Source organism: Aquarana catesbeiana, linkage group LG03, assembly GCF_042186555.1.
Source record: "Aquarana catesbeiana isolate 2022-GZ linkage group LG03, ASM4218655v1, whole genome shotgun sequence".
NCBI lineage: Eukaryota > Metazoa > Chordata > Amphibia > Anura > Ranidae > Aquarana > Aquarana catesbeiana.
Window position 1 is genome coordinate 742,487,693 of NC_133326.1, and position 27,099 is coordinate 742,514,791.

At 43.0% G+C, this 27,099-nt stretch overlaps 2 protein-coding genes across 4 annotated transcripts in view; both read left to right on the plus strand.

The window, feature by feature from the left end:
• LOC141133877 (NACHT, LRR and PYD domains-containing protein 3-like) overlaps positions 1-27,099 on the plus strand; it is a 225,850-nt gene that overhangs the window by 123,215 nt on the left and 75,536 nt on the right. For all 3 annotated transcript variants that reach the window (XM_073623471.1, XM_073623470.1, XM_073623472.1), the window contains one exon: positions 26,075-26,113. In XM_073623471.1, the coding sequence (XP_073479572.1) occupies positions 26,075-26,113 (39 nt within the window). The remainder of the gene's footprint in view (positions 1-26,074; positions 26,114-27,099) is intronic.
• LOC141133874 (NACHT, LRR and PYD domains-containing protein 3-like) overlaps positions 1-27,099 on the plus strand; it is a gene marked incomplete in the record, with an annotated part of 735,962 nt that overhangs the window by 106,189 nt on the left and 602,674 nt on the right.

The following is a 27,099-nucleotide window of genomic DNA, read 5'->3' on the forward strand; positions in this document are numbered from 1 at the left end:
GGGTCACCTTAGTCTGCCTGTAAAGTGGTGCATCTGTATGATGTGTAGAACAATGCTGCAGCAATAATGACATTTCTAAAGAAACAATGTCATTTAAAATTGCTTGCTGTCGTAATGTATTGTCGGCTCCCGGCAATATAGATAAAAATCATTGAAAGAAATAGGTGTGGGGTCCCGCCCAAAATCCATACCAGACCCTTATCCGAGTATGCAGCCTGGAGGACAGGAAAGGGGGGACGAGTGAGCGCCCTCCATCCTGAACTGTACCATGCCCTCAACATGGGGAGGGTGCTTTAGGGACAAGAGCCTCTTCCTGACAACCTTGGCCATTGGTTGTTGGGGTCTGCAGGCAGGGGGCTTATCAGAATCTGGAAGCCCCTTTAACAATGAGGCCCCCAGATGCCACTCCCCTATGTGGATAGGTATGGGGTACATTGTACCCCTACCCATTCACCAAAAAGTGTCAAAAAGTAAAAACCACAATACACAGTTTTTGACAATTCCTTTATAAAAAAGAAGAAAAAAGTGTCCCGCAATGTCCATCCGTCATCAATTACGCCGCCCGACGGACCCGGCGACTGCTGTCTCTTGGCTGTGACCGCAGTTATATAGGCAAGGTCTGGGCCACCCGCTGATTTAACCAGATGACCCCGCCCCCCCCTCTGATGTCACATGATGTCAGAAGGGGGTGGGGTCACTCGGTTCCATCACCAGGTGGCCCCACTCATACGTTAGTGTTAGGACCACAGATACAAGGGTGCCGTGACGTGGCTCTGTGGCTCACGCATGCGTTTGCAAATGCGTGCGGACTAAACCCCTTTTTTAACGCCTACTGTTAGATAGGTCAATTTGATTGTCTGCAAGCTGGTGGTAAGTAGACTTTGGCTTTTTCCTGGGCATTCCCCAGACACTTGTTGGTACCTGTTTTAGCCTCCCAAAGCTGCTTACTGCGATAGCCAGCTATAAATGAGAGTGGTGGCAAGTTTGTGTTATCACGTGAGTGTTTGTATTGGTCCAGCAGTGCACCAACACCTTTGCAGCCATTGTGCTATTGCTCGGTGTTTGGTGTGCTCCTGTACCTTTAAGGAGGGGTGGGCTCCCCTCCAGCCACCTGCCCTCATTTATCCATTAAATGCATGTGCCTCCACTGTGGGGACACTCATACGTTAGTGTTAGGACCACAGATACAAGGGTGCCGTGACGTGGCTCTGTGGCTCACGCATGCGTTTGCAAATGCGTGCGGACTAAACCCCTTTTTTAACGCTTACTGTTAGGTCAATTTGGTTGTCTGCAAGCTGGTGGTAAGTAGACTTTGGCTTTTTCCTGGGCATTCCCCAGACACTTGTTGGTACCTTGCCTATATAACAGCTGTCACAGCCAAGAGACAGCAGTCGCCGGGAGGCAGAGCTTTTCCTTTTTTTTTTTTTTCGGGTCCATCAGGCGGTGTGATTGAAGATCAGTGGACGTTGTGGGACACTTTTTTTTATTTTTTAATAAAGAAATTGTCAAAACCTGTCTTTTGTGGTTTTCACTTTTTGACACTCTTTTGAATGGGTAGGGGTACAATATACCCAATACCCATTCACATGGGGGGGTGGGATCTGGGGGCCCCCTTGTTAAAGGGGGGCTTCCAGGTTATGTTGAGGACAAGCAGCCTGATATGGTTCGGGAGAGGGGGCACTCACTTGGCCCCCCTGGCCTTTCTTGGCCTGCCAGGCTGCTTGCTTGGATAAAGGTCTGGTATGGATTTTGGGGGGACCCCATGCCTATTTTTCCCCTTAAAATCTATGCCAGACCCAAAGGGTCTGGTCAGTGGCGTAACTAGAACCTTCAGGGCCCCGATGCAAGAAACCATGAAGGACCCCCCTGACCCCCGGACAGGGCCCTTTCCTTCGAGCCCGGTGGCGGAACAACAGAGCCCGGTTGCAAGTGGGTTGCTGCATATAAAGGAACCAATTTCTCCATCCCCCCGCTTCGCCTCCTCTCTCTCTTGCAGGCATTCAGCGGCTGCAGGAGGAAAATGGAGAGATGGGTTCCTCTATGTCGGTGTTTCTCAATCTTTTTCCAGTCAGGGGGCACCCTTAAAGTATACCCCTAGGTGAATGGGGCTGCACTGCAACCACCCTGCAACTGTGTGCATTGTACGCAGTTGCAGCATAGTGATGATGCATTTAAGTAGTTAAAACATGCAGTCAGGAGTCAACATATTGCCTCTTTAAAGGCTGTCAAATGGCTCTGAAAAGCGATCTGAGCATGGATCGCTTTTCAGAGGAACAAAATTTTTTTGCTGGTACTTTGGTACTTTGAACAAGCAAGAAAAAAAACAGTTCTTATTGTACACATATAGGTAGTCAGGATTAAATGTGCATACATAAAATGTGCATACATCTAAATATACACACATAATACACACACATGTATACACCTATATAAACAGACACACACATAATACACACACAAATACTGTATATAAACACAAACACACATAATACACACACAAATACTGTATATATATATATATATATATATATATATATACACACACACACATACATATATAAATACACACATATTAACAAATGCATGCACACACATACATGCACGCAAATATAAACACACATACATACAGAAAGCCTTTTAAAAATCGGCAGTGCTTTACTTTACCTCTTCCTGCCGGGTACTACACTGTAGGGGGAGACAAAGAACACAGCACACACTGCTTTCATTTTAGATCAGTGTGACGAGCTCCCTACAGTGCCGATTACAGTTCAGCTAATGATCGGGGAACTTGGTCTCAGCTGCCCCACTCCGATCGAGATATACATGGGGCTCTCAAGGGGTCATGGCAACCTCAGCGACCCCTATACTTCCGCCACTGGGCCTGGTATGGATTTAGGTGGGTACCCCACACTGTTTTTTTTTTTTTTTTTGGGTGTGGAGTTCCCCTTAAAATCTATACCAGACCCAAAAGGCCTGGTATGGACTTTGGGGGGACCCCATGCTGTTTTTTTCTTAATTCTGTCATAGGGTTCCCCTTAACCATTGCAATACACTCTATTATATACTGTACACTGACTGCAATGTATTATATACTGTACAGTAGGGATGAGCTTTATGTTCGGGTCAAACATTGGCTGTTCGCCCATTCACCAAATAGCGACCAATTTGGGGTGAAAAATTGTCGGTCCCAGCAATACACATAAAAGTAATTAAAAAAAAACGGCATGGGATTTCCCCACAGTCCATTACCAGGCCCTTTGGGTCTGGTATGAATATTAAGGGGAACATGAACCAAAATTTTAAAAAAAATTGCGTGGGGGTCCCGCCAAATTCCATACCAGGCCCTTCAGGTCTGGTATGGACATTAAAGGGAATCCTGCGCCATTTTTTTTCTAAATGGCAGAGGGGTCCCCCTCAAAATCCATACCAGACCCTTCAGGTCTGGTATTGATTTTAAGGAGAACTCTGCACCAAAATTTTTTAAAAAATGGCATGGGGTCCCCCCAAAAATCCATACCAGACCCTTATCCGAGCACGCAACCTGGCAGGCCGCAGGAAAAGAGGGAGGATGAGAGAGCGCCCCCTCCAGAACTGTACCAGGCCACATGCTCTCAACATGGAGAGGGTGCTTTTGGGTAGCCCCCCAAAGCACCGTGTCCCCATGATGATGGGGACAAGGGCCTCATCCCCACAACCCTTGCCCGGTGGTTGTGGGGGTATGCCGGCGGGGGGCTTATCGGAATCTGGAAGCCCCCTTTAACAAGGGGACTCCCATATCCCGCCCCCCCTTGTGCATCGGTAATGGGTACCCCTACAATTTCACAAAAAAACTGTCAAAAATGTTAAAAAAGACAATAGCCAGTTTTTGACAATTCCTTTATTAATGTCTTCTTCTTTCCCCGCTTCTTCTTCCATCTTTTTCTGGTCTTCCTTCGGTGTTCTTCTTCCTCCATCTTGTTCTTCCCCCGCTTCTTCCTCTATCTTCCTCTGCTTCTTCCTCCGGTCCTCTGCTTCTGCCTCCGGTCTTTTCGATCTTCCTCCGGCATCTTCCTCTGGCTTCTTCTTCCCCTCTTCGTCCTCCAGACGATCCGCCTCAATGGGAAGCTCCTGCTGTGTGACGCTTCTGTTCTTGTGACAGCTCTTATATAACTGAGGTTGGGGCCATCCAGTGACCACGCCCCCTCCGATGCACGGGGCCTTTCCTATGGATTCCCCCATGGTGTCAGAGGGGGGCGGGGTCACCCGTTTACGTAAACGGGTGACCTTGCCCCCCTCTGACACCAGAGGGGGGCTCAAGCTCAAGTTCTCGCAATCTCTTCCACGTATCACACTACATACTATTTCCATGATTGTGGTACTGTGGATTCCTTGGTTTATTCCAATTCCTATTGTTATGCCAATTGATGTTTCCATTGTGATTCCTATAATTATTCCCATAGTTGTTTTTATTGTTGTTCCCATAGTTGTTACATTAATTATGCCAGTGTGGTCTTCTTGGGGACTTGAACCACGGTTTTTGGTTGCCCTTGTTACCCCAACAAAGTCTGGGGGTCCTAGGTGCCTGCTGTTACCCCTTATTTCTTGTCTAGGAGGTGCAGGTGACCTATGCCTCTGATCCCTATGTGGAGAGGTTAGCCTCACCTCTCTTTCTGGTGTAGCGTTGGCTGATGCATGGTTCCCTCCTCGCAATTGGAGTTGTCATTTAAACACCTGATCCTGTTTATAATCAATGGTGTCTTTAAGATATTTTTTATTTTTTCTTTGTTTGACTTCTAAGTCCTTTTGTTCCAGAACTCTGTTAAGTTGATTAGTAAATGTTGTAAATTGGATTGTGTTGCTATGTGGTTCCAATTTTTCTTTACATTCCACTATTTGTTGTTTTACTTTACTTATTTTTCTTTGTTTTCTTTTTATCAGAAATTGTAAAATTTCAAGACCTTTTACTTTCAAATGTTTTTTTATTGTTTAAACAATAAAATCTTACAACAGAAGCAATGCATTGAATGATAAACAGTAGCTTACAAGTATTTTTTAGCAAATGGTTCCTCTATGAGACGCACAAGTTGAGAGATCATGTGCATCCTACTTCACTATGTGGATCCTACGTACACCTGTATGGTCTAAGCAATAGACTGATAATTGAATTTATACATCCATATTCACTTCATATCCATAATATCCTTAATGCCGCGTACACACGGGTGGACTTTTCGACGGACTTCCGACTGACTTTTGAACGAACGGACTTGCCTACACACGATCACAGCAAAGTCCGACGGATTTGTACGTGATGACGTACACTGGACTAAAATAAGGAAGTTGATAGCCGGTAGCCAATAGCTGCCCTAGTGCTGATTTTTGTCCGTCGGACTAGCATACAGATGAGCGGATTTTTCGACCGGACTTGAGTCCATCGGAAAGATTTGAAGCATGTTTTAAATTTAAAGTTCGTCAGATTTTCGACTACAAAAGTCCCCTGAAGGTCCGATGAAGCCCACACACGATCGGATTGTCTGCCGGACTCGGTCCGTCGGACCAGTCCGGTCGAAAAGTCCACTTGTGTGTACGCGGCATAAGAAACATTGGGGTTTATTAACCACTTTAGGACCGGGCCTCTTTTTTAGATGTGGTGTTTACAAGTTAAAAACAGTTTTTTTTGCTAGAAAATTACTTAGAACCCCCAAACATTATACATTTTTTTTCTAACATCCTAGACAATAAAATGGCGGTCGTTGCAATACTTTCTGTCACAGAAAGTACTTTTCAAAAAATACACATTTTTGAATTAAAAAATAAGACAATAGTAAAGTTAGCCCAATTTTTTTATATATTGTGAAAGATAATGTTACACCGAGTAAATTGATACCCAACATATCGCGCTTAAATTTGCACCCGCTCGTGGAATGGCGAAAAACTTTTACCCTTAAAAATCTCCATAGGCGACATTTAAAAAATTTTACCGGTTGCATGTTTTGCGTTATAGAGGAGGTCTAGAATTATTGCTCTCGCTCTACTGATCGCGGTAATACCTCACATGTGTGGTTTTAACACTGTTTTAATATACGGGCGCTACTCACGTATGCGTTCGCTTCTGCGCGCAAGCTCGGCGGGACGGGGCGCATTTAAAAAAAAAAATTTCCTATTTTACCTTTTTTATTTTTTATTTTTACACTGTTTTTTAAAAAAATGTGTTACTTTTATTCCTATTACAAGGAATGTAAACATCCCTTGTAATAGAAAAAAGGCATGACAGGTCCTCTTAAATATGAGATGGGGGGGTCAAAAAGACCTCAGATCTCATATTTACACTAAAATGCAAAAAAAAATTGTCATTTAAAAAAATAAAATAAATAAAATGGCCCTTTAAGAGCTATGGGCGGAAGCGACATCAAAACAGTGTCATGGAGATGGGTGGGGGCCATCATCCCCTCACACATCTCCATGTCAGCCCAGGGAACAGACCCAATTGCCTCAGCCGCTGCCGACGGCTCCAGTAAGTGGCGGAGGGCACCAGATCGTGGCGGCGGGGGGCCCTCTCCCACCACCGATAAAAGTGATCTTGCGGCAAATCCACTGCAGAGACCACTTTTATCTTGTATCGGACCGCCAGCCGAACACGGGGATTCCAGGGTTATGGCAGCTAGCTGCTGCCATAACAACAATATCTGTCCTCAAAATAGGGACGTACATCAGCGTGCGGTGGTCCCGAAGTAGTTAAGAGAGAATTATCAGAATATTAGTAAATTCAAAGCTCCCCCTTACCTCATATAGAAAAGGTTGAACGTTAAGAGATCGATTGGTCAGATCTGACTAATCGATCATTAGTCAGGTCATTAGTAGGGATGAGCCGAACACCCCCGGTTCGGTTCGCACCAGAACCTGCGAACGGACCGAAAGTTCGCACGAACGTTAGAACCCCATTGATGTCTATGGGACTCGAACGTTCGAAATCAAAAGTGCTCATTTTAAAGGCTAATTTGCATGATATTGTCCTAAAAAGGGTTTGGGGACCCGGGTCCTGCCCCAGGGGACATGTATCAATGCAAAAAAAAGTTTTAAAAACGGCCCGTTTTTTCGGGAGCAGTGATTTTAATGATGCTTAAAGTAAAAAAAAATGTGAAATATTCCTTTAAATATCGTACCTGAGGGGTGTCTATAGTATGTCTGTAAAGTGACGTGTGTTTCCCGTGTTTAGAACAGTCCCTGCACCAAATGTCATTTTTAAAGGAAAAATCTCATTTAAAACTGCTTGCGGGTTTAATGTAATGTCGGGTCCTGGCAATATGGATGAAAATCAGTGAGACAAACGGCATGGGTACCCCCCAGTCCATTACCAGGCCCTTTGGGTCTTGTATGGATATTAAGGGGAACCCCGCACCCAAATTAAAATAAGGAAAGGTGTGGGGCCACCAGGCCCTATATACTCTGAACAGCAGTATACAGGCGGTGCAAACAAGACAGGGACTGTAGGTTTGTTGTTAAGTAGTATCTCTTTGTAATTTTGAACGGGTACATTTTTAACGTGTTTAGCTCCAGCCAAAAAATCTTTTTTAAGCTTTTTGGAAAACATAGGGAAGGGTTATCACCCCTGTAACATTTGTTTTGCTGTCTTTCCTCCTCTTCAGAACATTCCACCTCACTTTTTGTCCCAATGAAAAATGTTTTTTGAAAATTTGGGTTTTTTTGTGGAACAAGGATTGGAAAGCATCAGTGGAAAGGAGAAATGTTTTTCCCATATTAACTCTTACAGGAGAGAATTTCCCTTCCTAGGGGTAGATTTCATCTCACTTCCTGTTGTCTCCTTCCGTTTGTAAGTAGGAGTCGTTTGTAAGTTATTTGTTTGAAAGTAGGGGCCTGCCCTATATACTCAGCAGAAATTTGGGCCTTAGGTGTTGCTGTGGCCACAACACTGTAAGCCCTCACAGGGCCCTGCTGTGAAATATTAGATCAAGAATTGTAATTACATGCCCCTGTTGAACAGGAGCTGAAAAATTAGGCCTTAGGCACTGGTGCTGGTGCCACAACACTGCAACCCCTCACAGACACTCTAGTTGGAACGCAGGAACGAGCCCTGCTGCAAAGTATTGCATCAAAAATTGTAATTACACGCCCCTGTTAAACAGGGGCAGAAAAAATGGGCCTTAGGCACTGGTGCTGGTGCCACAACACTGCAACCCCTCACAGACACTCTAGTTGGAATGCAGGAACGAGCCCTGCTGCAAAGTATTGCATCAAAAATTGTAATTACACGCCCCACAGGGGCTGAAAAATTGTGCCTTAGGCACTGGTGGTGGCGCCAGAACCAAAAATGTTCTTACAAGCTATCAGCGTGATGATTGAGGAGGAAGAGGATAATTACTCAGGGATAGTCACTCAGCATCAGCATAGGCAGTCTTTGAAGGGATCTGAGATTTCAAAAAAAATTATTCGGTTACATCCGCATCAGGTGCTTGGTAGCTGGTGGTGATCCAAGACTGATTCATTTTTATGAAGGTCAGTCGATCGACCGAGTCGGTGGACAGACGCACCCTGTGATCGGTTACAAAGCCTCCAGCAGCACTGAATGTGCGTTCTGGAAGAACGCTGGATGCAGGACAGGCCAGTAGCTCAATTGCATACTGTGCAAGCTCTGGCCAGTGATCCATCCTCAAGACCCAGTAACCCAGAGGATTTTCGGTGGGAAAGGTGTCCAAGTCTGATCTTGCCCCTAGGTATTCCTGCACCATGTAAAACAGACGCTGGCGATGGTTGCTAGAACCGATCATACCTTGGGGCTGCGGACCAAAAAATTGTCTGAAAGCATCGGTCAGATGGCCACCTTCTCCACCGCTCCTTCTTTGATTGACCGAAGCCTCAGCAACACGTTGTCCAGAAACAGGAGTTTGTAACCTCCCAGTCTCTGGGAACGCGTTGCACAGACCTTTCTGCAAGGCCTCCCGAAGATGTTTCATCCTCTGCTCCCTCTGCGATGGCAAGATAAGGTCCGCAACCTTACCCTTGTAACGTGGATCAAGGAGGGTTGCCAGCCAGTATTGGTCCTTCTCCTTGATACCACGAATACGAGGATCCTTACGCAGGCTTTGCAGGATCAGGGAGGCCATGCAGCGTAGGTTTGCTGAGGCATTCGGTCCGGAGTACTCTGGGTCACTAAGGACGACATGGTCTGCAGCCACCTCCTCCCAGCCACGTACAAGTCCATGTGTTTCTTGGGACTGATCCCTTAAAGACTGCTGCTGATGCTGAGTGCCAGGCTCCACCTAAATACTGACACAATCTTCCTCCTCCTCCTCCTCCTCCTCCTCGTCCTCTTCCTGTGTGGTCGGCGGGCACGCAGGAACACTGTCTGGATAAAGGGGGCCTTGAGAGCTAAGGAAGTCCTCCTCTTCCTGCCTCTGTTCTGCCTCAAGTGCCCTGTCCATTATTCCACGCAGCGTGTGCTCCAACAGGTGGACAAGGGGGACAGTGTCACTGATGCATGCACTGTCACTGCTCACCATCCTCGTGGCCTCCTCAAATGGTGACAGGACAGTGCATGCATCCCTGATCATGGCCCACTGGCGTGGGGAAAAAAACCAAGCTCCCTGACCCTGTCCTGGTGCCATAGTCGCACAGGTACTCATTGATGGCCCTCTGCTGCGTGTGCAGCCGCTGCAGCATGGCCAACGTTGAGTTCCACCTGGTGGGCATGTCACAGTTTAGGCGGTTTTTGGGCAGGTTAAACTCCTTTTGTAGGTCCGTCAGCCGAGCACTGGCATTATATGACCGGCGGAAATGCACACAGACTTTTCTGGCCTGCCTCAGGACATCCTGTAAGCCTGTGTACCTGCCCAAGAACCGCTGCACCACCAAGTTAAGGACGTGAGCCACACAGGGCACATGGGTCATTTGTCCCTGTCGGAGGGCAGAGAGGAGGTTGGTTCCATTGTCGCAAACCACCATTCCTGCCTTAAGTTGGCATGGCGTCAACCACCTCTGAACCTGCCCCTGCAGAGCTGACAGAACCTCTGCCCCAGTGTGGCTCCTGTCCCCCAAGCATACCAGCTCAAGCACCGCATGGCATCTTTTGGCCTGCGTACTTGCGTAGCCCCTTGAACGACTACGGAGCACCGCTGGTTCCGAGGAAGAGGCCATGGAGGAAGAAGAAGAGGAGGGGGTGGAGGAGAGAGGTGTGTCACAATTATTAGCATTTTGGAGGCGTGGTGGCGGAACAACCTCCAACACTACTGCACCTTGTCCTGCATCCTTCCCAGCTGCCAGCAGAGTCACCCAATGCGCCGTGAAACTTAGGTAACGTCCCTGTCCATGCCTGCTGGACCATGAGTCAGCGGTAATATGCACCTTACCGCTGACCGCCCTGTCCAGCGAGGCATGGACATTGCCTTCCACATGCTGGTAGAGAGCTGGAATTGCCTTCCGTGAGAAAAAGTGACGTTTGGGTACCTGCCACTGAGGAACCGCACATTCCACAAACTCACGGAAGGGGGCAGAGTCTACCAACTGAAAAGGCAGCAGTTGAAGTGCTAGCAATTTTGCCAAGCTAGCATTCAACCGCTGGGCATGTGGATGGCTGGGAGCAAACTTCTTTCGGTGGTGCAGCAGCTGGGGCAGGGAAATTTGCCTGGTACAATCTGACGTCGGTGTACCAAAAGCAGATTGCCCACAAGTACTTGGCTGTGACACACCTAATTCTACACCTTCATTCCTCTCAGTGCAGGTCTCAGAGAGGACTGAAGGTCTAGTGGGGTTGGAAATCTCAGCTGATGAGGAGCAAGGAGAGGTCCTCTTTGTTCTTTGGTGTGGGTCTTTTAGATACGCTTGCCAACGAACTGCATGTCAGGTCAACATATGTCTGTTCAAGCATGTGGTACCAAAGCGGGAGATGTTTTGGCCACGTGAGATACGCTTGAGACATATGTTGCAAATAGCAGCGGTGCTATCTGATGCACTCGTCTCAAAAAAGGCCCACACCAAAGAACTTTTTGAATAACGCGCAGAGACTGCAGTGCCCTGCACATGTGGAGCTTTGGGGTGTGATGCAGTCAATGTGCTGCCCTTAGGCTGGCCCCTGGAGGGCATCCTGCCTCGTTGGTGATGTGCCGCCTCCTCCTCCTCCTCTCTCCTATCAGGCACCCACATTGAGTCAGTGACCTCATCATCCCCTTCCTCCTCATCACTGGAGCAAACCTGGCAGTATGCTGCAGCAGGGGGAGCATGACTGCCAGATTGCTGTCCTTCTTGGGCACCCCCCTCTCCGTGCTCATGTTACTGCCTTCATCGAGCTCAGCATCATCATCAGAGCCTTCCAAACGCTGGGCATCCTCCTGGAGCATGTACCCAACACTGTGGTCAAACAGTTCGAGGGACTCCTCAGGAGGACATGGTGGGGCTAGGGAAGGAGTCACTGATGACATTGAGCCGAGGGAAGAGGCCGCCGCTTTGCCAGACAAAGTACCCTGGGCATGGGTGAGAGAGGATGAGGAGGATGAGGATGGCTTGGTCATCCACTCGACCAAGTCTTCCGCATGTTGCGACTCAACATGGCCAGCTGCCGAAAAAAAGGCCAAGCGTGTCCCATGGCCACGTGCTGATGAGGATGCACCGTCTCCACGACCAGCACTAGACACAGAGCCTGCTTGCCCTCTCTTATTGGCTTGTGACTGTCTGCCTCTCCTTCTTGGCCCTCCAGACATACTAATGGCCTGTAGCTGCACTAAGCTATATATATATATATATGTACTGATACTGCAGCTAGCAAAATCAACTGCCTGCCTGTAGTATGAGAACACCACCAACCTTCTACAGGTAGCTTTAGCTGAACACTGTGAGCAGGACGCACCCCACTAACTTGTAGGTTTAGCAGAACACTGTGAGCAGGACGCACTGCACTAACTGTAAATAGTCTAGCTGCCTGACTGTGGTACTAATAGGATCAAAAGAACACCAGCAATTTTCTTCAGGTAGCTGTATTTACTGTAACAAGACAAGCCTGCCTGTCAGTAAGAAGATAACAGAAACGGATCTAGCTGAACACTGTGAGCAGGACGCACCCCACTAGCTTGTAGGTTTAGCTGAACACTGTGAGGTGGACGCACTCCACTAACTTGTAGGTTTAGCTGAACACTGTGAGCAGGACGCACCCCACTAACTTGTAGGTTTAGCAGAACACTGTGAGCAGGACGCACTGCACTAAATGTAAATAGTCTAGCTGCCTGACTGTGGTACTAATAGGATCAAAAGAACACCAGTAATTTTCTTCAGGTAGCTTTATATACTGTAACAAGACAAGCCTGCCTGTCAGTAGGAAGATAACAGGAACGTATCTAGCTGAACACTGTGAGCAGGACGCACTGCACTAAATGTAAATAGTCTAGCTGCCTGACTGTGGTACTAATAGGATCAAAAGAACACCAGTAATTTTCTTCAGGTAGCTTTATATACTGTAACAAGACAAGCCTGCCTGTCAGTAGGAAGATAACAGGAACGGATCTAGCTGAACACTGTGAGCAGGACGCACTGCACTAAATGTAAATAGTCTAGCTGCCTGACTGTGGTACTAATAGGATCAAAAGAACACCAGTAATTTTCTTCAGGTAGCTTTATATACTGTAACAAGACAAGCCTGCCTGTCAGTAGGAAGATAACAGGAACGGATCTAGCTGAACACTGTGAGCAGGACGCACTGCACTAAATGTAAATAGTCTAGCTGCCTGACTGTGGTACTAATAGGATCAAAAGAACACCAGTAATTTTCTTCAAAATACTGTAACAAGACAAGCCTGCCTGTCAGTACGAAGATAACAGGAACGGATCTAGCTGAACACTGTGAGCAGGACGCACTGCACTAAATGTAAATAGTTTAGCTGCCTGACTGTGGTACTAATAGGATCAAAAGAACACCAGTAATTTTCTTCAGGTAGCTTTATATACTGTAACAAGACAAGCCTGCCTGTCAGTAGGAAGATAACAGGAACGGATCTAGCTGAACACTGTGAGCAGGACGCACTGCACTAAATGTAAATAGTCTAGAAGATAACAGGAACGGATCTAGCTAAACTGAATACAGTGTATATATATATATATATGCAACACCTGGGATGCATATATATATACACAATACACTTTAAGTGCAGCTAACTGACTGACTGTCCTGCCTAATCTAGCTAACTCAAATGAACTCAAATGAAATGACTCAGCACACCGGAACACACTGCACAGGGCCGCCGTGCAGGCGGCCTTATATAGTGTGGGGCGTGTACTAAATCCCCCGCCATAATTGGCCAAAGCCTCCTTGGCTTTGGCCAATTACGGCTCTCTGTTAAGGCGGCGCTGTGATTGGCCAAGCATGCTAGTCATAGTGCATGCTTGGCCAATCATCAGCAAGCAATGCACTGCAATGCAGCAGTGAATTATGGGCCGTGACGCGCCACACGAATTTGGCGTGAAAGGCCGAACAGCCGATGTTCGAGTCGAACATAGGTTCGACTCGAACATGAAGCTCATCCCTAGTCATTAGTAACTTTTTTGGGATCCCATAACACAGGGTCATACCCATGTTTATTGTGTATACAGTGTAACTCCATGATAAAAGGCAAGAGTATATCCCATCCACATAAAGGGTATGATAGTAAAATCAAAGGTTATTACACTTGCCAATTGTTATATATGCAATAAAATGTCCATGTGGGTTACTTTACATTGGAGAGACCATTCAGAAAGTTAAAGATAGGATAGCAAGGCATAAATATTCAATCAGAGATAAATTGGTACAGTTGCCTTTAGCGAGACATTTAATTGAGACATTATATGTACTTTCTCCAAAAAAATGAATGGTGCTGGAGGGGATCAATATGAATAGGAGGGGTGGTAACCGAGAATCCATTTAAAAAAAGCAAGAACTACATTGTATTCATTTTCTTGATACTATTGCCCCTAAGGGGTTGAATACAGATCTGGATTTATATCTGTTTATTTAGGTGATAATTCCTTTGATGTGATGTCTAGATGGAGATACATTGTGTACATGTTTCTTTTTGACAGATTAACCACTTGCTTACTGGGCACCTAAACCTGCTCCTGTGCAGAACAATTTTCAGCTTTTAGCGCTCTCACACTTTGAATGACAATTGCGCGGTCATACAACACTGTACCCAAATGACATTTTTATCATTTTTTTCCCACAAATAGAGCATTCTTTTGATTGTATTTGATCACCTCTGCGGTTTTTAGTTTTTGTTAAAAAAATTGAAAAGGACAGAATTTAAAAAAAAAAATTATATTTTTTTATATTTTGTTATAAAATTTTGCAAACAGGTAATTTTTCTCCTTCGTTGATGTACGCTGATAAGGCGGCACTGATGGGAACTGATAGGTGGCAGTGATGGGCACTGATGTGTGGCGGTGATGGGCACTGATGAGTGGCAGTGATGAGCACTGATTGGGCACTGATTGATGGCAGCACTGCTAGGTGGCACTGATTGGCACCACTGGTGGGCATTGATAGGTGGCACTTGTGGGCATTGATAGGTGCAACTTGTGGGCATTGATAGGTGGCACCTTTGGGCACTGTGGGCACTGGCAGGTGGCAATGACAGATGGCACTTGTTGGCACAGATGAGGCATGTGTGCCTCCTTCCATTCGGGACCGATGTCCCTTTGACATAAGCTGGTTTTGTTTACATCATGTGATCAGCTGTCATTGGCTGACAGCTGATCACATGGTAAGGGGCCGGGACTGGCCCCTTACTCGGATCTGTGATCATCCGAGTCTCCGTGACTCGTGATCACAGTGCGCACACCGTGCAGTGCACGTGCACAGGGGAGGACGTCCCATGACGGCCTCCCAGAAATTGAGGTCCCCGCTGTAGCCGTCTGTTGGTCTGTCGGTTTCTGTTGAAATATGGGAGGGTTCTAACCATGCTAACCATTTCTCCACCTGTGATATAAGGATGTACAAGAAAAGGATTTTGTTTACTTTCAATCGATTACTAATCACATAACTGATTCCAAATGTGTAAAATGATGGTATTTAAGTCATGTGTATAGCTCTGACTTTAGATGTGTGTTTGATCTGAAGGAGGGTGTAAGTTTGTGAGCCCGAAACATAATGAACTTACACATCATGTGATGTTTGTTTGAACTTTCGTTCAATAAAGACATTTTAAGTGCAGCGATCCTCTGGACTTTTATTTATATATATATATATATATATATATATATATATATATATATAAAATTTGAATATTTCCATAATGATTTATGCATATGAGCTAATACAGAAAAATTAGAAGAAAAGTAATAAAGTAAGAAAAAAAATAAACAAAACCTGTACCACAACCTGAGGATTGCTTGGTTACATACATGCTTATAACGATTGTCAGTAAAATTAGTTTTCATCTGTATAACGTGAAGTCCATGGCGTCCACTGTGATAAGAAAGAACCTAAATTATTATAATAGAAAGCAAAGTGTTTTTCATAAGAGTATTGGACATTAACCCTTTGTACTACTTCATTGATATTCGGTGTCATAGTAGATTTCCATTCTGCAGTTATAGTCAGACATCCAGCTATAAGAATATGTATTATCATACTTCTAAATTGGGTTGGTATATTATTTAATAGAGAGGTTGAGTAGGGAAAGGTGAGGGGTGGGTCTAATGACAAAGCCAGTTACTGAGGAAATTCATTTAAAAACCTCATTCCAGAAACTGCACACACTCTCGCAGCCCCATAGAATGTGTTATACTGCCTCTTGTACCACATTGTCTCCAGCAGGTATTGGGTTCCAGAGGGAAGATTTGGGACAGCCTCAAAGGGGTTAAATAGCTTCTGTGAATTATTTTAGCATTATTTCCCAGTGGTTGGCACAATGGGAATAGCGATAACCTGACTGGATAGTACATTGCCATTCTTTAGAAGTGAAGGTAGAGCCTAGCTCCCTTTCCCAATTCTTCATATTAGATGTTTTGGTGAAAGGTCTTTTATGTGGAATAAGAGTGTAGAACCAGTTTAAGACCTTTTTCATTAAAGAACTTGAGTTCTTTAATGAAATTGAAATGGGAAATGAACAATTACTTTTGGCAACAGCTGATGTATCATCATTGTATACGATCATTAACCACGATGAAGCTTTACATGCAACAAGATGGGCCCTGAATGTCTTTAGTGAATTGGTGTCCAAACAAAAATCCTATATCGTTAAGTGTTTAGAACAGGGGTCTCAAACTGACGGCCCTCCAGCTGTTGCAAAACTACAAGTCCCATCATGCCTCTGCCAGTGGGAGTCATGCTTGTAACTGCCTTGCAATGCCTCATGGGCCTTGTAGTTTTGCAACAGCTGGAGGGCCGCCAGTTTGAGTCCACTGGTTTTCGAATATGGTCTACATTGCAGCTATTTTTGGCAAAATTCTGCTTATTATAAACAAATTAAGGGCATTGCGATGGGCGTGATCCCAGCGTTGCCAATCTTTTTATGGCAAAGTGGGAAAAGGAATTAGTTTTCAGGGATCCTCCACCTGAACTTGTAATATATAAAAGGTATATTGATGATCTGATAGTGATATGGACTGGGGATGTGGAAAGTTTAACCCATTTTTTTTCAACGACTGAATAACAACGACAGAAATATCCAACTGTCATTTGAGTATCATACTAAAACCATTCATTTTCCTGATTTGAGGTTAGAGTTAGAGAACCATAAAATATTAACTAAAACATTCTTTAAACCTGTTGATGGTAACAGCTATATCCCAGTGGATAGTTGTCATCATGATCCTTGGCTTATAAACATACCAAAAGAGCAACTCATTAGACTTCAGAGAAATTGTAGTAAAGAAGAAAATGTCAATGTACAGGCCAATTTTATTGGGAAAATATTTGATTTGCACAAAAGAGGATATGATGAAATCTTCATTAATGAGAGAATTGAAGAAGTCTCTAGAATGGAAAGAAATTATCTCATTGAAGATAAAACAAGAAATGATAACACCTCACATGATCTATCCATCATACTAAATTATAATGTACAATACAAACAGGTTGACATTTTTTTTTTTAGAAAATACTGGCCTATCTTGAGAGCAGATATACAATTACGTACAATTTTACCTGAACAGCCGAAATTCACATACAGGAGAGCGCCAACGTTACGGGATATTATTTCCAAAAATGTCACAGACCCCCCAAGTTGTCCAGAAATTGTACTTTCTTTCAGGGAAAAAATTTTTTTGTAAAAAGTGTTATGCCTGTAGAAACACCAACTATAATGGTAAAAAAGGTGAAAGATTTTGTTCTAGTGTTACCAAAAAAGATTATACCATTAAAGACTTCACTTCAAGAGAAAACCAAAAGTTCCGTGTGGAAGAGAATACGTGAGCACATTCAGAATATTGTTAAAGGCTTCAGCAAACATGGTGTCTCAAGACATTTTGCACAATATCGAAAGACTCTACAGTATTAAAATGTTGGGCTATTGAAAAATGTAAGCACGTCTAAATGTATCTATGAGTTAAATTTGTTCCATCCCCAAGGAATGAATATCGACTTTGACCTCAATTGTTTCATTTCCAACTATTGTTTTTTTTTTTTTTTTAATATTTACTTCAGGTATTTTTTATAGCTAGCTAGCACTGTTTTTTTTACCTCTATTAATGGTTAAATTGGGTGTTTACACTTAATTGTCCCACTAGATGTTATTAGTCCCTACACGTTTTTTTTCTGGCATTGGCACTGTTTTTGCCTCGATTAATGGTTAAATTGGGTGTAGTTAGACAATTTCCCCACTAGATTTCATTAGCTTTTACACAACATTTATTTGTTTTTTATTTTTAATTTCATTGCATTGTTTATTTTTTTGTCTTGTTTCCTTTTTTGGCCTTTCGTTGTTTGTTGTTTTTTTATTTTAGTGACATTTTGTGATTATAAATGTCTTATAATGAATTTTTTACCATAATATTTAGCACCATTTTTTTAAAAACAAATCTGAGATGTAATGTTCGTCTTTGACCACTGGGGGCTGTTTTTTTTAAATTCCACCAGTGGCTGTGAGGACACGAGATTGCAGGGATACTATTTATAAGTTTTCATAGTAACCTATGGGCTTTATAAGCCCAACGTCTGTCACCTGTCTCCCTATCCTTGAAAAAGTCACATGATCAGTGACGTAATGCATAGGAGGAGTCAGTGACATCACAGCTGAGACAGGAAGTAGGGATTATAACGATACTGCTTGCTTTTAACCTAGATATAAGGTATTATGTTTTATTAAAACCATTTCTTCTGTGAAATGACTACACTATGAAGTTCTTATTTGTCTTGTATGGCCTGTGAAAGGAGGAGAGGAGGAGATCTAATCCAGTAAAGCGGATATTTATCCCCGATTACTGAGCCATATACCACATCCCTGGGTTCATGCTATAAGGAGAAGAGAAGAGAGTAGAATGTGAACTGCCATAAAGGATCTGTATACCAAAGTTCCATTAGACCTGTTGGGGTCTTTGTTTAACCACTTAAGCCCTGGACCATTTGGCTGCTCAATGACTAGGCCATTTTTTGCGATTCGGCATTGCGTCGATTTAACTGACAATTGCGCGGTTGTGAGACGTTGCACCCAAACAAAATTGACGTCCTTTTTTTCCCACAAATAGAGCTTTCTTTTGGTGGTATTTGATCGCCTCTGCAGTTTTTATTTTTTGTGCTATGAACAAAAAAAGAGCTACAATTTTGAAAAAAAACACAATATTTTTTACTTTTTGCTATAATAAATATCCCCGAAAAATATATATATAAAAAAAAATTTGATACGTATTCTTCTACATATTTTTAGTAAAAAAAAAACGCAATCAGCGTATATTGATTGGTTTTGCAAAAGTTATAGTGTCTACAAAATAGGCGATCTGCGATTTTTATCAGGGCTGCGACATTATGGCGGACACGGACAATTTTTACACATTTTTGGGACCATTGGCATTTTTACAGCGATCAGTGCTATAAAATTACATTGATTACTGTAAAAATGTCACTGGCAGTGAAGGGGTTAACCACTAGGGGGCAGTGAAGGGGTTAAGTGTGTCCTAGTACGTGTTCTAACTGAAGGGGGATGGGACTGTGTAGGGGAGATGACAGATCGCCTGTTCATACTCTGTATGAACAGACGATCTGTCTGTTCTCCCCTCAGAGAACTGGAAACTGTGTGCCCCGAGGGATCACGGGAGCCCAGCGGTGATTGCGACCACCGGGCACTCACATCGGCTCCGTAGGCAAGCAGGTGACACGCACGCGCCCCCTAGTGGCCATCTATGGTACCATTTCAATTATTTTTAATTAAAGGTTTTTCAAGTACAAAACATAGTACAAGTTGTTCTTAAAGTACAAAGCATGAGAACACACATTAAAATGTAACATATTCAAAGTGTACATTCTATAGGGTGAATGATTTTTATAATCCTATTACATTCTTAATCGTAGTATAGTGGTATATTTATTTTTTCAGTTAGCATAGTGCATTTCCATGAAACAATAATATGGAAATATAGAGAAAGGGGGAAAGAGGGAGAGGCGGAAAGGTAAGGTAGGGAGTTGGGGGAGGTGGGGAAAAGGGGGTGATAGGGTGATGGAGGAATATTTACATTTCATTAACTATTCTAGTTTAGCTGAGGTATAGAAGGGAGTAATATACCTATTGAAGCATTATTTCAAAGATTCATAGCCATACATTTGGAAAATAGTTATATACCCCTGGCACACCAATCATTTTAGCTTTCCCTAAACCAGTCTGACCATATTTTCCAATGTTTATCAAGGGTAGGTCTCTGTTCAGTTCTATCTGCTAATAATGATTCGTAGATATAATTAGTTTGTGTTATTGCAAGAACTTCTGATACATTGGGTACTATGTTTGATTTCCAGTTCTTGGTAATCAGTGATCTGGCAGCCAGGAGTATATGTGTGATCACTGTTCGGAAACAAGGAGGGAAGCTTTCGATACCTACGTTTAACAGTGCTAGTCCAGGATTTGGTGGTCTTAGAATTCCTGTGATGCGAGATATACATTTAAATACATTTTTCCAAAAGCTAATGAGATGCTTACACGACCAAAATACATGTAAGATATTACCCACTTCCCCGCATGTTCTCCAACATAATGGTGAGTTGGAGGGGGAGAATTTAGATAACCTGTAGGGTGTAAGGTACCATCTTTGAGCTATTTTTAGGGAAAGTTCCCAATGATTTACACATCGAGTTGCCTTATATGTGGTTTTAAATGCAATTTTCCATTGATCATCTGTAAGATTCTCCCATTTCTAGTTCCCATTTATTAAAAGGTGGGAGTTTATTAAAGGAGGTCTTGTTTTGAAGGAAATTGTAAAATAAGGAAATTCCTTTGGGAGTGACAGGAGTTTTTGTGTAGAATTGCCATACCGAGTCATGTATAAGTATGTGGGGTGATTTCAAAGACTTTAGAAAGTGAGCAAGTTGTACATATTTAAAGTGATCTGCTAGAGGTAATGAATATTCCTCCGCTAGTGCATTGAATGTTTTGAGTGAATTATTAATATATAAGTCAGCTATCAGAGATATGCCTTTAGTGAACCAATTTGAAAAATTGGAATGTGGAAAAACATAATTTAGAATAGTTATTGGAATTGGTACATCTATATCTTTGGAGGAGGTTGTGGATGATTTATGAAGTTCTCTCCATGCTGATAGAGAGGCCTGAATAGTTAGTGGTAATGATCTTAGGGGGTAAGGTTTCCATATATCAAGTAATAAGAGCATTCGGAGATCTCGGGTTGGGCTAAGGGCTTGTTCTATGTTGCTCCAGAGAATATCTGGAGATGGTGAAATCCAATGTCTGAGTTGGGTAAGCAAGGATGCTCTGTGGTAGTCTTTGATATCAATTAGGCCCATCCATCCAACTGACCTATGTTTAACTAGAAAGACTCTGGAGCATCTGGGTCTTTTAGATCCCCATATGTAGTTTCTAAGGAGGGAGTTTAATACTTGGAGGTGGGTATTTTTGAGTGGAATAGGTAATGTACGAAACACATACAAAATTTGGGGAAGGAGAAGCATTTTGAAGGATGCTAGTCGTCCCGACCATGATAATTCTATTTTGGTTAGGCATTTTGCTTCTTTAGAGATTTTATCTATCAGTGGATTATAGTTGGCATCTGCTAATTTTAGGGGGTCGGCTGTTATCTGTAATCCCAAATATGGGATGCTAGATGAGTTCCATGTATATGGGAATCTTTTCTGTAGGTTCAACTTAAGAGAGGGAGGGATATTTAAGCCTAATATTAGGGATTTTGAGAAGTTTACTTTATAATAAGACACCTGGCTGAAGTTTTTAAGAATATCATGGGCACATTTTAAAGATGTATGTGGTGATGTCAAAAGAAGAATGATGTCATCTGCGAACAAATTAATATTGTGTGATCTACCTAAGAGGGAGAATCCTGGTGTACCTAGGTGTGCTCTGATTCTTTCTGCTAGAGGCTCTATAAGGAGATTGAATATAGAAGGGGACAATGGGCATCCTTGCCTGGTACCATTGGTAATAGGGAAAGGAAGGGAGAGGGTGTTAGAAGTATAAACTTGCGCACATGGTGAGGAATACAGGGCTAAGATGGCTGAGAGAATGGGACCTGAGAATCCAAATTTTTGGAGTGTCTGCGTCATATATCCCCAATGGACCCTGTCGAATGCCTTCTCCGCATCCAAAGAGAGTAGCAGAGAAGGCACCCGACAGGATCCAGAGTAGTGGATGACATCAATAACCCTCCTTGTGGCATCAGATGCCTGCCTACCTTTGGTAAAGCCTGTTTGATCTGGGTTGATCAGGAGCGGTAGAAGTGTCAGAAGTCTGTGGGCTAGGATTTTGGCATACAGCTTAACATCTGTATTCAGTAGGGAGATAGGCCTAAAATTAGCAGGTGTTATAGGGTCTTTTCCCGGTTTTGGAATGGTGACAACATATGCTTTGAGCATTTCAGTGGGGAATGAGGCAGAGGACATTGCTTCAGAATACATTTCTTTGAGTGAGGGGGACAGGGTTTCAAAAAATACTTTGTAATAACTGTTTGGTAACCCATCTGGTCCTGGAGACTTACCAGTGGGCAGTGTTTTTACTGCTTTTCGGATCTCAGTCTCCGTTATGGGTGAGTTGAGTAGTTCCAATTGTGATGTTGAGAGGGAGGGTAGTGAGAGGTCTGCCAAAAATGATTGAATGGCATCGTCTGAGGGTTGTGGTGTGTCTGCATCCTCTTTTAAATTATAAAGAGAAGAGTAATATTTAGCAAAATTGTTTGCTATTTCTCTTGGGTTGAATATTTTACTATTGTCTGAGTCGCGGATCAGATAGGGGATCCTCATTTGTGTTTTCCGGTCTTTTAATCTCTGGGCCAGAAATTTGCCAGATCTATTGCCAGAAGAATAATGGTTCAATTTAAGAAACTGAATATGTTTGTCATATTGTTCTAACAGGAGTCTGAGATCCGATTGCATTTGGGTTAGTTTGTTTGCTGTGCTAGGGTCAGGTAAGTTTTTATTTTGAGCTTCCAGGAGTTTTATATCTTTTAAAAGAGAGTCTAATTTTTGTGTCCTCTGCCTCTTCATCCACGAGCTTATCTGTAGTAAAATACCTCTAATATATGCTTTATGGGCACACCACATAACAAATGGATTATTTACAGATTTAGCATTAAAAGCAAAATATTCCTTCAAATGTTTGTTCACAAGAGCAACCTGGATAGGTTGCTGGAAAATACGAGTGTTGGCCCGCCAGATGTAAGCTGGAGCCGATGTATATCCCTCCTCTACCGTAATAGACACAGGAGCGTGGTCTGACCATGTAATGTCATGCACAGCAGAGGAGGAGATTTTTTGTAGTAAAGTTCTGTCCACCAAAATTAGGTCTATGCGTGAGTACGAATTGTGCCTGGGAGAATGAAAGGTATAATCGTGCTCGTTGGAGTGCTGACACCTCCAGGCGTCATACATCTCTTCTGTATGTAACATATGTTGGATTGAGGGTAGTGGGCGTCTTGACTTGGAGGTGTTGTCCATCTTGTAGTCTACTGTGACATTACAGTCTCCACACATTATGACTGCTCCTCTTTCGATTAAGTTGATCTTTTGAAATAGCTTTTTCAAAAAGCGGAGTTGGTGTGTGTTGGGCGCATAGAGGTTGACTATCGTGTATAAGTCGTTATTGAATTCTCCGATCAAGACTAGGTATCGACCTTCTGAGTCCATGTGGGTTTCCTGGAGTGAGAAAGACACAGAGTCTCTGATGGCGATAAGAACGTCTTTTTGTTTTTTAGAGGCTGATGCGTGGAAAACGTGGGGGTATTTGTGATGTGAGAACTTGGGGATTGCTGAGGTTGCCCAATGTGTCTCTTGTAGACATAAGATGTCAGAGTTCAGCTTGAGAGCCTCCTTCCAAACTGAAGCTCTTTTGGCAGGATGGTTCAAGCCATGGACATTAAAAGAGGTCACTCTAACTGCCATGTGAAGTATGTGAGGTGGTGTGATGTTGATACCTTAAGTAGTCCAGAGTAGGTTTCCAGAGGTCTTGGTTGGTATCTTGTCAGCTTCATAGATGAGAAGGTTTCCTTCACGTGTATGATCTTACAGTCCATCACCAATGAGGAGAGGTAAAGGATAAGAAAAAAGAGTAAAAAAGAGAAAAAACAGAAAATCAACAAACAAAAATAGAACTGGTGTATAAAAAAGTGAGATTCCGTCCGGAATCCGATGGCAGGTGTACTGCACATTATTTAGTAGGGGAGCTTTGTGGGATATTCGCTACATATGGTGTCAGGAAAATCATAGCATTGGGTAGCTTATGACATTCGAGGTGAGTGGGTGTTGCGGTTCTTTTGTTTCTTTTTGTGTGACACAACCTTCCATTCGCTTTGGTCGTCTAACCTCAATGCGGAGGTAGATCCAGCAGGGGTTTGCTCTGAGAGTATATCCCATGTTCGCAGCATGGATAGACCTTCTTCTAGGTTAGTAACCACCGAGGTTTTGCTGTCATGAGTGATGATAAGCTTCGTTGGGTAACCCCATCTGTATACAATATTGTGATTGCGCAATGCCTTGGTCACGGTTGGCAATGATTTGCGCTTTTTCATAGTGAACTGTGAAAGGTCTGCGAACATTTGAATATTAGAGTATTGCTCAGGGGGTTGTGCATTTTTCCTGAAAGCAAGCATGAACTGTTCTTTAACATGGAAAAAGTGCACCCGCATCAGAACGTCTCTGGGGATATTGTCTGGTAGGTGTGCTGGTTTGGGTAGTCTGTGAATTCTGTCAATGACTAGCTCCGAGGAGGGAATTGATGGTAAATAAGCTGACATAAATTCCTGAGCATATTGGCGGAGTTGTGAGGGCTGGACATTTTCTGGGACTCCACGCAGTTTCAAGTTGTTCCTGCGTGATCTGTCCTCGAGGTCCGCGACTTTTTCTTTAAGCCATGTCATCTCATCTGATTGTTCATTGTGTGCATCTACTAGAGTGTTGTATGATGCTGCGTAATCACCCATCTTTTTTTCTACATGGTCTACTCTGCCTCTAAGTTCTCCCACCTCCACTTTAAAGTTCTGCATGCATTCCATCATGTCCGCATGTAAGGAACTGCGTAGTGAGACCAGCATGTCTCTAAGGGTTGTGTCTGAGAGAGGTTGGTTTACAGTGGGGAAGGAGTTGATTGAGTCAGCCATCTCCCTCGTGTCCTCTAATGAGCCCTGGCCTGTACTAACCTTCTGCCTGTGCGAGTCAGCAGACATGCGGGGTTTCGATTTGGCAGGGCTGCCAGAGAGCGGAGTGGAGGCATCTGGAGAGTGGCAGTGTAGTCCTTTTCCGGAGCTCGGGCTCGGTGTAGCTGAGTGTGAGCCGATCGATGTGACCGGAGAGTAGCCGGCGGCGCCATCTTGGACTTTGTTGTGGTTCTTAGGAGGGAAGAAATCTCTCAGTTTCTTCGGCTGTGAGGGGTTTTGCCGCTTTCTAGTCATCTCCTGGGGTGATGCGGGTCTTTAGCTAGGTGCTGGTGCTGAAATGGGCAAACTGGATCGCCTCAAATTGGTTTGATTCCTGTTGTTGAAGCGGAGCTAACAGGACATGCGTCTGTTCACCAGTGCGGTAGCCACACCCCCCCCCCCCATCTCATCACTTTTTGATGCACAGGCCCTTTATTATTTGGGACTTATTCATCTGATTTTACATAAAAATAATAATAAAATATCTAGTTTTGTTCCAAGCACTTTATCATTGTTTCACACATTATCGCATCTTACCACATAATACTGTATTTTTTATTAATTATTTTAATTAGGGATAGTAATCCATGCATATTTGTTTATTTTTGCTGTATATCTTCTTGCATAAGCTCACCATTTTTTTATCATTATTTGTGTTAAGAGTGTTGAGGTCACTTGCTAATAGTTGCTGCGTTTTCATGTGTATTTTTAGGATGATATATTATCCTTTGGTATTTATTTTGTATAATAGTTTTGGTTGGCTGTGAGGTCCAAACAATCTTTACTGAGGGAGTTTACAGAATAAATTAAAATGTAAAAGGGAAGCAGAGTAACACTTCTCCAGGATGCCGGCAGTCAGTCATCATAACACTATGACATCACTCAGCATGCCGAGCAGAGCAATACAATCATAGCCACTTGTCTATTATACAGAACCTCCATATTTATAGCTGTATTCCTAGGAGACCCTCATGACTGTTGCTCAGGGTTCTGAGCCTTGTGCCCCATGCATCCACCTGAACCTCCATCAGAAAGAAGAGACAAGACTCCAGATTCTTGGTGTGTGCCTGTAAACCTGCATAGAGAATTGGGGGCTTTTCTGGTCCCCCCACCATGGTCACATGTCACTGCAATGTGCTGAGATGTTACCAGGCAAAGACGCTCCCTATCACCTGGGGGAGGAGCGACTCCAATCTACAGAGGGTTGGTGGGATGATGGTGTCTGGGAGGATCTGCTACACTAATAACTCTCTTAGTTATTATTTTATACATTTCAGAGGTTTGTCAGGACTAATAACTTCCCTAATCTTATTTCCAGCCAAACTGAAGATGATGACACATGGCAACAGATACTCAGGTTAGTAGGACATCCACGTTTCATATGTAATCTCTTCTGGATTAACATTTTGTTCTGTTGTAAAGAGAAATTGACCTTAAGGCTTGTTAAGCCTCTGGACTTTTTTGGTGTGTTGAATTTGCAATGTTTAGAACATATCAATTCAAAGGTGATGTTTTATTAAAACCAAAGATTTTATTTAAACAACTTTAAGAGAAGGGGAATATAATATCAAATAGAAATACAGAAATGTAATAAAATATAATGACACATCATAATAAGAATACCACTTTTCTCAACATGTTTCGCTCTATAGAGCTTCTTCAGGAGATTTAGCATGTGGCATCATTGTTGTACTAAAGATTACATAAAAAAGAAACAAAAACAAAAGAGAAAGAGAGATCAATTGATTGTTAATTGCATCACTCGTTTAGGTATACATTTTTGCATTTAAACAGAAGGGGAACTTGTATATATAAAAAATATGAACTATATTTGGTATTATCGAAACATAGTATAAGAGCAAAGGGTCTACATTTCATATACACAAAGTATTGGACTGCTATGTTGAAAAATGGAATTTTACCTAAAAAATGTATTATACTCAATGCTAGTAATCCTAGATGCTTAGGGTTCTACTCCATGGATAGTCTACCCCAATGACACTAAGCCTCATGTGGAAGTTTGCAGAGATGATACAAAGGCGATCAAAGTTGGAGAAAGTCCTTACTGGTGAGAGAAGGACCAATGAGGATAAAATTGATGACAAAAATATATGCACATATATACATGCATGTAGTATATTATGTTATATTTTTGTTAAATCAAAATAATTGGGTAATAATATTGCAAATAAATAAGAAAAAATTATTATTTTGAAAGTTACCTCAGCGGCGTTAATTAGTAGAATCAATCTAATTTGATAGTCCCATCCACAGTGTTAATTGGACAAAAGACGCTTTAAAAGGCGCATGTATAGGAGTGGAAATAGCGTAATGGGTCACAAG